This window comes from Rousettus aegyptiacus, unplaced genomic scaffold, assembly GCF_014176215.1.
Source record: "Rousettus aegyptiacus isolate mRouAeg1 unplaced genomic scaffold, mRouAeg1.p scaffold_m13_p_2, whole genome shotgun sequence".
In the NCBI taxonomy this organism is placed as follows: domain Eukaryota; kingdom Metazoa; phylum Chordata; class Mammalia; order Chiroptera; family Pteropodidae; genus Rousettus; species Rousettus aegyptiacus.
Genome location: NW_023416295.1, coordinates 55,199,132 through 55,211,763, shown reverse-complemented (window position 1 = coordinate 55,211,763; position 12,632 = coordinate 55,199,132). Strand labels below are relative to the sequence as shown.

The following is a 12,632-nucleotide window of genomic DNA, read 5'->3' as shown; positions in this document are numbered from 1 at the left end:
TTTTACAACTAAAGTAAAGACATAATTTGAAAAAAATAAAAGAAAAGAAAAAGCCAGAAATTAGGTCTAGACATTTTCTTCCTAATCTTTTATCTCTAAAAATTGCCACTAGAAAGAAAAGTGAATTTTACTGGAAGAAACCAAAGCTTCACAGAAACAGAGGTGGGCTTTGAAGGATGAATGGAAGTTCCGAAGGCAAAAATGAAAGGATCAGTTATATTCTGGGAATGGCAAACATGATGTGGTTAAAGCATTGGGTTATGGCCATAGGGTAAAGAGTGACTAGAGATGAAGTTTAAATATTTACATGTGGTAAATTAGATGGTAGAAAATGAATTAATCCTTGAAGTTATTTGATGAGGTAACTACTATTATGATCTCCATTTTACAGATAAAGAAACTAGAAAACAAACGATTGACTTACTCAGGCCACATGACTAACAAGTGGTAGTAGAGCAAGGATTCAAACCTAGGAGGGTCTGGGCATTTAACAACTATGTTATAGAATGAATGATAACACTGAGCTTTGTTTTTTAAGTAACTAAATGGGGTGAGATGATTCAAGGGTTGGCAGAATAGATTCCACCTCTTGATAGGAAAAGCTGCTAAAATATTATGGTCATTAAAAAAAAAAATCTACCACACTATCTACTTATTTGTAAACATCTATACAGAAATGCAAAGTGTTTTTCATCTTTACTTTCAGTTGTTTTGTTTTATTTCTTCAGTTTCACAATTGAATTCCATCAACTGCCTTCACGGAAATCTGTTTTTCCCTTCAACAATTCTTCAGCTTTTCCAAGGAATCCTTTCTGTCCTTAATTACCATAATTCCCAGAATAAGCCACTTTCTACATGTGCACATCTTTCTGGTTAATACAATACAGAAGTAAATCTGGAAAATTTTTCAGTTTTATATTTTTGCTCATTTCCTAACTCATTTCCCTGATGCAAAGTGGCAGGGCTGTTCAGAAATCGTAACTTAGTTAAAATGGGGTTGGGGAGGTGGGTAGTATCACCTACTCTTTTGCATTCATTTTTTTATGTAGGATATATATTGATCTCTTTTCTACCTCTTCCTTGAAAAATAAAACAACAAAACATAAATGTTTTAAAATAATAGTGAAATTGCAAGCTTTTGTGATTATAAAAATACATGTCGTATCTTACCTTACTTTCCCCTGCTTTAACATGTACACCTTATTTTTTCCCCCATTTTAACATTCCTCAAAATTGCTCTTCTGTTTTTGCCCACACTATCTCTTTTTTCCTAGATTTTCCCACTTCTCTGAAAATATGAAACCTACTTATTCCCACCCATACCTACTCCATGAAACTTTCCTTGATTGCCCAGTTTACCCCTGATTTCACTTTTTTAACAACTCCTACAATATTTAATGCCTGGTACCACATAAGAACATTAACTTTAATGAAGATTGGCATTGCTTACTGCTTTTATTTATATTTGAACTCGTGTTATTTACTGCTGTTTTCTTTGGATTTGTGTCCTTAACTATTGGATGATTATCTTTTTTTAAGTGCAGGTATCATATTCTATAAGAATTCTTTATTGTCTTGTTTCTTGACTAATTTGCTCACCAAGCCTTTGAGCATATCCAACATCAAGTTGTCTTATAACCTATCAAAATTGAGAGTTTGCCTTTTTTTTCTTAGAAAATACTTATTATTAGGATTTATTCATTTATTCAAGAAATGTTGAAGCTTACTATGTTCCAAGATTTTTTTTTTTTAAAAAAAGCACTGCTATCTCAAGATACAAAGTAATTTAGTTGCTATGTTTTGCTTAAGACAGTGTTATGAACTTATAAGCAATAGTATTTTTGAAACTATGTCAGTGCTTTTTAAATTAATAATCTCAAACTATGGCTTTTTTGATGAGCAACTTCAGCACTTTCAAGATTTTTATTTTCTATATAGAATAGTCACAGCCATGTGGCCTTTGTTTTGTAATGATAACAAATATGGCCCTAGGGTCAGGTGATTATGACCGGTGCTGATGTTTGACTTTCTTTTTCTGTCAATAAAACAACACGAGAAACAACAGTGCAGTAACCTAATGTATCACTTTTCTATACACACACAATCATTCACACTCTCTTGGTCTCTCTTTTTTTTTTCTCTCTCTATTGCTATCACTCAGCAACGAATTTCTGTTGGACTTGGATTCCTTTAATATGTTATGATAAATGATATGATAAATGATGCCTTGTATTTTCTGACTGTTAGAGACTCCAGGGAGTTAAAGATCACATGCTTGTGCAACTTAATGTACTTGACCTTTTTTCTATGATCGACACATCTAAATAAAATGGCTGTAGCAACTCAGTAATTATGCACCAGATGTGTTATATTCATTTCCTGGAAAAAACACAGTTCTCTTCAAGAGTAGAGAACTTGACCCCCTTCTTTGTCAGTTAAATGAAACAGTAGTTTATTAGTATTATTGTTAATCATAGTAAGAATTCTTTCTATCCCAAAATGCATCTCTTTTCTCACTTCATTTTGTAAATCCTCAGTATACTATGACCACAACTACTTCAAGAGTTGTTTGAATACTGGTACCTCTTATATTGCTTACTGCTTTTATTTGTATTTGAACTCATGTTATTTACTGCTGTTTTCTTTGGATTTGTGTCCTTGGATGATTATCTTTTTTTAAGTGCAGGTATCATATTCTATAAGAATTCTTTATTGTCTCATTTCTTGACTAATTTGCATACCAAGCCTCTCTTTGAGCACTGTAAACATCCAACATCAAGCTGTCTTATAACCTGGAGTCAGGTGACTATAACCTGCCCAACAAAATAGTATCTACTTAATTCACATATCAAAAATCCAGACTTTGCTAGTGAGGTTTGTGCTCAGAAAGCAATGTTACCTTTAATAAACCCTTTGTTTTTCCAATGGAGAAATTGCATATTCCCTCAACTGGCATACGGGTATCTTCTGAATAAATTCTAATGTTCTGTGTTTATCTCAAAATAATTTTTTCTCTTAGTATTACTATTCCATTTTTGCTAACAGTTTCAAAATATATTTATATCTCAATGGCCTGTATTTTTATTCCTTTTGAGTTTTTAACATGAGACAAAGTTAATTTTCGTAGACCATTTCAGCCAATTAAAAAAAATGCTCATTTGAAAAGATTGCTTTTTACAATTTTTGGCCTTTATTTATCATAAAATAAAAATTATTCCCTATATAATCTTGAAAAATAATTTCAGTTAGGTTTGATAATTGTCAAGTCATTCGGAATAATGACACTTATCATTGTCTCTTGAATTCTTTTTTTCCTTATGTGAAAATTTAGTTTTGGATATAATTTATAGGAAAAATTTATAATATTAACCTAGAAACTTTATTTATATACTGTTTTCCACAGGATCTGAGGTGATTCTCTAGTTTGTTAGGTCAAAGTTATTATAGTTGGGATTAAAAAATTTGTCAATGTAGAGAGAAGTGGAAGACAATGAAATAGGAAAGAAAAATTTTATTTTGCCTTCATATGTATTTAGGATACCGAAGGTGAGCAGAGCAAAGGTGAAAGGGAACTAACAAGTATGAGTGCCTGCTATGTAACAGGCATCATGTTCAACATTGTCTAGTTATTATCTCATATAATCTTTGTGGAAAATCTCCTAAACCCATTGTTTAGTTTCTGATATTTATATTGATTAATTTTGTCCTAAAAGCAAGCATGAGGTTTCTGGATCAGAAGTAGCCTATTCTTATTATTGACGACAATAACCACACTGGTTTCCATGCCCCATTCTTCTCCTTCGGGGTAATATAAAGAGAACCAGATAGTTATACCCACAGAAAGGGAGCCATAAGATTATGAACCTGAGAATTTATACAGCAACTGCTATATACCTGTCTTCTCCTCTCCTGAAGGGGGGACAGAAATCTTTTCTTTTTTATGTAAATAAATCTTAGAGAAGAGAAGGGGAAGGCCCCAGATTAAACCCTTTTAGAATATAAACCAGTAGCTCTGGGGCTTTATTATCTTTGAAATGTAAACGCATAGATCTGGGAAATGTGTCTAAATCTCTTTGAAGATCTTTATTCAGTCATCCTTTAACATTCAAAGCTTGTCCTCTAACCCTGGTTACAGGGTTCTTTGCTTTAGAAGTCTCTAGCCATGCAAAAACATGAAAATATATTCTCTATGGTTTTATAACCATGAAGTGCAGTAGTTTCAGGACTGTTACTATGAAATTTGTGGCCTTTAGCTTTGTTTGCATTCTCAAGTTTTGTAGCATAATCCATTATTATGTCTGTTATCTATATATTTTGCTTAAAATATCATCTCTATTTATGCAAAGATTTATATACTCAGTGAAAATTTAGTAAGCACCAAGAACTATCAGCATTGTTGTAGACACTTGAACTATATCAGTCAACAAATCAAATGTCCTTACTCTTCTTAAAAACTTTTTTGGGAAACTAGAAATTAAACAGTAAACATAATAAGTAATTTACATATTATATAAGTGCTATAGGAAAAATTAAAATAGGAGGGAATGAGAGGCATGAAAGGTCAGAGAGCATAAAGGGTAGTATTAAGTCTATGTTTAGTGTAGGGTTCCCTGGAAAGGTGAAATGTAAGCAAAGACTTGAAGGAAGGGAGGCATTAGCCACGTTGGAAAAATATTTGGGGCAGTGAAAAAAGACAGTGGGAAGTTCCTAGGGTGGCAATGAAAACAACAAGGAGCCCTGTGTGGCTGGAGTGAGAGGGAGATCAGCAGGAAAGGAGACCATGTTGTATAGAGCTAACAGGAATGGTACGTGCGATCACAGAGGACCTTATAGAGCATTAGAGAAAATGTGGTCTTTTTGCTGAGTGAAATGGGTAACATAGAAAGTTTAGCTGTGGAATGACATGATCCAACTTGCATTTTAAGAGGGCTACCCTGGGTGCTGTGTTTAGAACAGACTGTTGGGGTTAAAGGTAGACTCAAAAAGACCTGTTAGATAGGAGGATATTGTAATAATGCAGGTCGGATGTGATGTGGCCCCGACCAGAGTGGAAAAGTGAAAGAATCAGTGGACTAATTCAGGATGTATTTTGAAAATTGTCCCAACAGATTTCCCAATGGATTGGCTGTGGGCTTAAAAAAAAAAAAGGAGAGGGATCTAAAATGATTCTAAGGTTTTTGGTCTGAGCAACGAGATAAATGTTTTTGTCATCAAGTGAGATGGATGTGATTGCGGGGGAGAAGTTTATCGGAGGGGATTGGAATAAGGAAGGTTAGGAATTCAGTTCTGAATATGTTGATTTTAAGATGTCTTTTAGCTATGCAGTGAGGTGTCAAGTAAGCAGTTGGGAATACCAGTTTGAAGTTTGGGAAAGAGGTTTGAACTGGAGATACAAAATCGGGAGCTGCCCACATATAGGTGGTGTTAGGGCAGATTTACGTTTAGTGGTCCTGAAGCTTATGCAATTTTGAAAGTTCTTTAAGAAAAATAATTGAAAGTTTGAACACAAATTAGAGAGGTGAATGTTTCTTTAGAATGAGAAAAGTTAAATTCTATTTGGAAACTGATAAATAGCACAAAATTATAACATTTTGAGAAATAGCATAATAGTTTTAATGAACTGGCTGACATACCTCCGTTATACTTTTTTCCCTACATTTTTGACCTCTAATGTCGAGTATTTTTAAATATTATTTTCTGTTGAGAATATAGAAAATTCAGTCCTTATCATGATTAATTAAAAGTTATTTTTTATTAATGGTAGTCTAGAAAGTTTTCTTTTATCTTTATGACTTATTTTCAATTTCATGAAAAGTTTCGAGGTGGCCTTAAAATTTAAGAAAATTTCTATTAAGCTTATAAGATTTGGAAGAACTTTCCAGAGACTAACTCTGGTTCTGTACAATTGAAACCTTGCTTCTTCTCCACTACCCACATATTTCCAATGCTAGGTAGATTGTTGCCTCTGCGTATTGAGATACCACTTCAGTCTTGAACCTTGTGCCACAGTGTCAGGTGAGTTTGACACAACTGATACTAAGAGTATTCTCAGAAGCTGTTCCTACTCCAGTATAGCTAACAACAATTTACTCAAATATGGAAGTGACTGTGAATCACATAAATACGTTCCATTTAAAACCAACCTAAATATATCTCTAAGTCTACTTCCTTTTAGTTTCCCTAAATGCCCACAGACACTCACGTGTTCCCCATCATGACAGTATCTTATGTTTATAACTTTTCTTAAAATATATGACCGTAAGAACACAGTGCTGATCCTCTCCCTCCTTACATATAATCTGCTCACTAACAAAAATATCCTCATATTTGCTTATGCTTTTGCTTTCTTATAAAATAACTTTCTTTATAGCTACTCAGTGCTATAAATAGCTATGAGTCTTGATCTTTTTTTTTTTAACTTAAAGAACTGTATTTTTCAAGGCGGTTTTAGGTTTGCAGAGATTGTGCAGAAAGTACAGAGAGTTATGCCCCCTCTCCCCCTGTACACAGTCCCCTCTATTATTAATATTTTGCATTAGCGCTATACATTTGCTATAATTGATGAACCAATATTAATAGATTATTATTAACTAAAGTCCATAGTTTACGTTAGAGTTAATTATTTTTTGTATATGTCTATGAGTTTTGACAAATGTGTACTATTACCTATCCACCACTACCGTATCATACAGCATAGTGTCACTTCTCTAAAAATGTCCTGTGTTCCACTTATTCATCCCTATCCCCTCCCCCTGAATCCCTGGCAAACTCTGATATGTGTACTGTCTCTATAGTTTTACCTTTTTCAGAATTTCATATAGTTGGAATCCTATAATATATGACTTTTTTACCAGCTTCTTCATTTAGCAATATGCATTTTTGTTTCCTCTGTCTTTTTGTGGTTGATAGCTCCTTTTTTATTATTGAATAATACTCCGTTGTATGGACATACCACAATTTATTCATTCACTTAATATAGGATATCTTGGTTATTTCCCACTTTTGACAATTATGAATAAAGTTGCTATAAACATTTGCGTGCAGGTTTTTATGTGGACATTGGTTTCAACTCACTGGGGCAAGTAACTAATGAGTGAATTACATATTGAGATTAGAATGTAGACAGAGCTCTTACACTTTTCATAAAATTTAACTCAAAATAGATCATATGCCTAAATGTAAAAATAAAATCATACGACTTTTAGAAGCTAACACAGGACAAAATCTAGGTGACCTTGAATTTGGTGATGACTTTTTAGATATAACAGAAAAGCATAATCCATGAAAGAAAAATTGATAAATTGGACTTCTTTAAAATTAAAACTTCTGCTTTGTGAAAGAAACTGTTACACGAAAGAAAAAATAAGCCACAGACCTGGAGAATATCCTTGCAAAGGACACGTCTGATAAAGGACTGACAAAGAATTCTTAAAATTCAGCAATAAGAAACAATCCAATTACAAAATAGTAAAAGATCTGAGAAGACATCTCACCAAAGAAGATATACAGATGTTAAATAAGCATATGAAAGGATGCCCAATGTCATTTGTCATTAGAAAATTGCAAATTAAAACAATGAGGTACCATTACACACCTATTAGAATGGCTAAAATCCAAAACACTGACAACATCGAATGCTAGCAAGGATGTGGTACAACAGGAGCTTTCATTTTTTGTTGGTTGGAATGCAAAATGGTAGAGGCACTTTGGAAGACAGTCTGCAGTTTCTAATAAAGGTAAACATAAACTTACTGTATGATAACTCACAATTATTTACCCCAAAGTGTCTTGACTTTTTAACCAGCCCTGAGAGATTTTGCCTCAGGAAATTCCTTCAGCCTGGTCTTCCTTGCATTTAATATCTTCAAGACATCAGTTCAGCTGTGTGTCTTGGCATCCTCTTCTTCTCTGATTATGTTTGGATGTGATTTCAGATTGTTTATTTTAGCCTTGACTTGGCAACTTCTTAGGATGTTACTTCTGGCAATTGCACGTCAGATCCACATTCCACAAAGGCGGAGAAACAATATTCATTATACCCAACCGACTCTCCTTTTTTTTTTTTTTTTTAATTTTTAAATTGTGAAATGAAGCATACATGTGGAAAAGTGCATGAAGCTTATGAATGATATTTAGTAAATATCGTAAAAGTAAAAATTAGTGTCAAGAAACAGAACATTTTTGATATCCCAAAAGCTCCTTGGGTGTCTCTTCCCAATCATAATTCCTACTCTTCTTTATCCAAGAGGCAACAATTATTATGACTTTTGAATTGATCTTTCCCTGTAGATGTGTATTTAGTTTTCCTATTTCTAAAGCTTTATAAAGAGAATTATACTTTTTTTTTTTTTGCTTATTAGCACACTTGTGAGATTCACCAATGTTGTTGTGCATATTTGTAGTTTTTTCGTTGCTGTATATATCCCATTGCGTGACTACATCTTGCTTTATTTATATATTCTATTTATAGACTTTTGGGTTGTTTCAAGTGTTTTGTCTTTATAAGAAGTGTTGCTTTAAACAGTCTTATATATGTAATATATATATATATGACATATAAAGAAGAATCTGGTGATAAATTGGATAGGCTTTGAGATAACTGAATAGATTGTGCATTTACTGAGGTAGACGATAGTTAATACTTGGGTAACAAAGAAAATGATGAATTTCATGGACATGTTGAGTTTGACATGCCTGTGGGAAGGATGTTGAGGCGATTTTTCTAGTAGGTGAATGAATAGATATATCAATTTACAGTCTGAGAGAGAGAAGCTGGTGTTAAGATGTAGGTCTCAGTACCTACAATATATATATACATATATATAATACATGTTATATACATATTCTATCTTCTCTCTCTCTCTCTCTCTCTCTCTCTCTCTCTCTCTCTCTCTCTCTCTCTCTCTCTCTCATTTATCTATCATCTATCTAAGCATGTTAGTTGGAGTCATGAGGTCAAAACCAGAGTCCTAGGGATCCCAACCTTGAATAGGTAAGTAGAAGATGAACCACCAAAGAAAACTAGTATAACTAAAAGAGGATGGAGGAGGATCAAGAGAATGTTAAGTTACAGAGAAGAGAGTGGCCAATAGTATTAAGTCACAGATGGAAACAGTTGAGCTAAAAAAACTCCTCAGAATTTGGCAATATTAGGGACCATGGTAAAATCTAGTTTATTAGAGACAGTGATTGTTTCACATACTTAACTGGGAAGGGAAGGGAACTAATGAGATAACTGGTTAGTTGAGGGTAGGTAGAAAAGTAGAAAAAAGCTTTTTTTTTTTTTTTAATGAGAGTGATTACAAACTATGGGGAATAGAGACAGATTATTAAGCCAGTTAATAAATTAATGGCGATTATAAAATTTATAACCAAATATTTAGTATTGTAAATGTTTGTGACAGATCTGTGTCATACCAAAATATAGTGCCAAGCCCCAAGATTTACATACATCATAAACACTCAAAAACTCTGTGCTGGATTTAATTGGACTGAGTTTCTATTAACATGCAAATCATCATCTTCTGTGCTCTGGAGTAATTTAGAGTTTAATTTATGCTTTTACTTCTGATGAAGGTCATCGGACACTATTTATTGGAGTTCATGTGCCCCTGGGAGGAAGAAAAAGTCATCGACGTCACAGGCATCGTGGTCATAAACACAGAAAGAGAGACAGAGAGAGAGATTCAGGATTAGAGGATGGAAGAGAGTCACCTTCCTTTGGTAAGAGTTTTTCTCCCTGTTTTTATAAATTTATGACTGTAATAATATTGTACTTGTTTGTACATTCCATGATTAACAGTAAGACTTCATACTAATAAAATTGTTTATACTTTTATAAAATATGTTGGGTTGGAGAGATTGTGGAGAAGTAGGGGAGAGAAATCTTGCTCTTTATTTTCCTCTTGTTCATCTGCTTTGTGAAAGCGAGAATTGTCTTAGATTTATGATTGAGGAAATACACTTAGGTAGTAAAAGTTAGTTGTATAAACTTGATAATCTATTCAAATAAAAGTCATTGCTCTAAGTAGTTTGACAATCCAGGGGGAAAGGCCTGCACTAAGTTCCCACTTACACTCTTGCTGATGGTATCCAAATTGCATTCTTAGGATGTGAACTTTTTACTATTTTGAATGATCTTCCTTTGAAAGTAGATACAGAATATAAAAGTATAAATGGTAGTTGTTAACAGTTCCTGAGAGCCCTAGGAGCTAGTGTACATGATAAAACCAAGAACCAGGCTTTCAATTCCTCTTGACCTTCTCATCTCCTATGACCTTCTCCTTCACTGTACCCAGCTCACCTACTCATCCATAATTACTCCACTCCAAAGTCGCTAATTCATCACTTTGCTCTCTGGTCTCAGGTTCTCTTCTTATTTGCTTGTGAAACTGCTTTTCCTCTCTCCATTTTTTTTTACCCATGTAATAATCTTTATTTCATTATACCACTCTGATTTCATAGCCTATAATTTTTAGCAATACTTTCGCTAATATTCTAAATACCTTAGATTGCCTATTTTAGTTTTACTCATCCCTGCTTTAAAATCATACTTATTCTGAGGTTCCTTTGTGTCCCCACTATCTCTCTGACCCCCCAAGTAGGCATATTCTGCCAGACATAGCCATTCAACAGGGAACATTGTACCCATTTAAATTCATGACTCAAGTAGAGCTTTAACACATCGTCTCAATTTTATTGCATTCTTTGATTTTTGAAAACATTTTTTTTCAACCTTCACCATTTTCAACATGCCCCTTTTAACAATCACTTAGCAGATACTTCTTACATAGAAAGAAAATATGTCAACAGAAAGAGTTCACTCAATTTCCCATGTATTAAATATATAGACCTATATATGCTTCATCTGTAACCATCCTTTTTTTCTCTTACTATAATAAGCTTATGTCTTGTTGTTTCTCACCAGGAAAATGATATAATTTATAATCTAGTTGACCTCTTCCTCTCAACTGGATTATTCTCATCTTTTAAACTTGATACAATCTCTCCTATTTTAAACAGTCCCCCCACCTCCGTCTAACCCACACTCTCCCTTTCAGCAGTATTCAGATATAAAGTAAGTTAACAGCATATGAAGTTTAGAGTAACCATTTTAATTTTAATACTCTACATACATTACTTTATTCAATATCTGTTTTCACTAAGTGCTGAGGAGAAGTCTATAGTTTCTATGTTTATTCATTTTTAAGTTTATGTCTTTTAAGCTTGCGTACTTATAGGCATTTTTTCTGTGTCCTTTTCATTAGGAAAACTTACTTACATAGGCCTAATGGTGGGTATATTAAAAAGCCCTTTTAATCTGCATACACTGATATTTTTCCACTTGGAGAACATTTTCCTATTTTGTCTGATTCTGTTTCGTTTACCTTGGTCTTTTTGTGTATTAATTATCTGCATGTTGGATTTATGATGTCTGTTCTTGTTTGTTTTCCTTTATAGCTTGAAGTTAGCATCTTATATTATTCATTGGATTATCTGGAGCATCAATTTTGCATTTTACTATTTTTATTAGGGAGTTCGATATTTTGCTGTTGCATTTTTAGTTTTCTTAAAATTTTTTTATCTCATTCTATTTTCTTTACATTTCTTCTTGTTCTTTCCTAATTAGTTTTTGTTTTTCTGCTTGGAAGGGTCTATGCTTGTATTGTCTACTGAAGATCCTCACTTTTCCCAGACATCTTCTTTTGATCCTGAAGTAGATAATTTTTAAGGGTATGATCTTCCTTTGAGCCATCTAGATGTTTTGACTTTCCATTGATTTGTAGGATTTTTATAGACCCCTAACCATTTTTCTTTTCATTCATCATTTTATAAGGCCGAGTGTATCCATACTCTATATGTCCAGCTGGGTCCTCCAGAGAGGGACTGCTATCAGCATGCCCCTTGTCTCCATCACCGTGTGTGGTTATGGGCATCGATTTCCTCAAATACCATGAACTTCTGCCAAAGGTTCATTGTTGCTGGGGAGCGGGTAAAGAAAAGTACCTTGGGTTTCCTGAACTAGCATGATAGAAAGATGATTGCCTTTGATTCAGTGGGTAGAGGAGAGTGGAGGAGTGAAAGTGTCCTCACATATTCAGATTTTTTTTGTTTCATGAGGTAGAGTTTGGGAGTGTAATACAGAGACAGTTAGGTAGATTTTTCTGACTCAAGCTCCATCTGTTTACAGTTAGTTGAGACTCCTTCTTAGACTCTGGAATGGATTATCTGTTGGACTCAGCTTTAATCATTACTTTGAGTTTTCATCATTTTCTAATATTTGAGAAAACATATTCACATCATCTTATGTTTAGTGAATGAACAAAAATAAACTTGTTCTCTCTGCTTCTGTTATCTTTTTCTTTATTTCCATAGCTGGATGCACTATGTAAGTTTTTCTAGAACAGTGGATCTCAACATTAACTACATTTGGGAGTTTTAAAAACAAATTCATGGACAAGCCTCATACCAATGAGAATCTCTGTGGGTGGAGTTCATGCATAAGCATTTTTTAAAGTACCCCAGGAGATTCTAATGTACAGCTAAGATTGAGATCCACTGTTCTAGAAACTTTGCTGTTCAAAGTATGGTCCATGAGCCAGCAATATTACGTTCACATTTGACTTTGTTGA

At 33.7% G+C, this 12,632-nt stretch overlaps 1 protein-coding gene across 8 annotated transcripts in view; it reads left to right on the top strand.

Annotated features, from left to right (window-relative positions):
• SLC4A10 (solute carrier family 4 member 10) overlaps positions 1-12,632 on the top strand; it is a 235,689-nt gene that overhangs the window by 91,336 nt on the left and 131,721 nt on the right. For 7 of the 8 annotated variants that reach the window (XM_036236083.1, XM_036236080.1, XM_036236085.1 and 4 more), the window contains exon 3: positions 9,577-9,723. In XM_036236083.1, coding sequence (XP_036091976.1) covers positions 9,577-9,723 — 147 coding nt within the window. Of the gene's footprint in view, positions 1-9,576; positions 9,724-12,632 lie in introns of those variants that run through there. The other variant, XM_036236087.1, reaches the window with a different exon arrangement.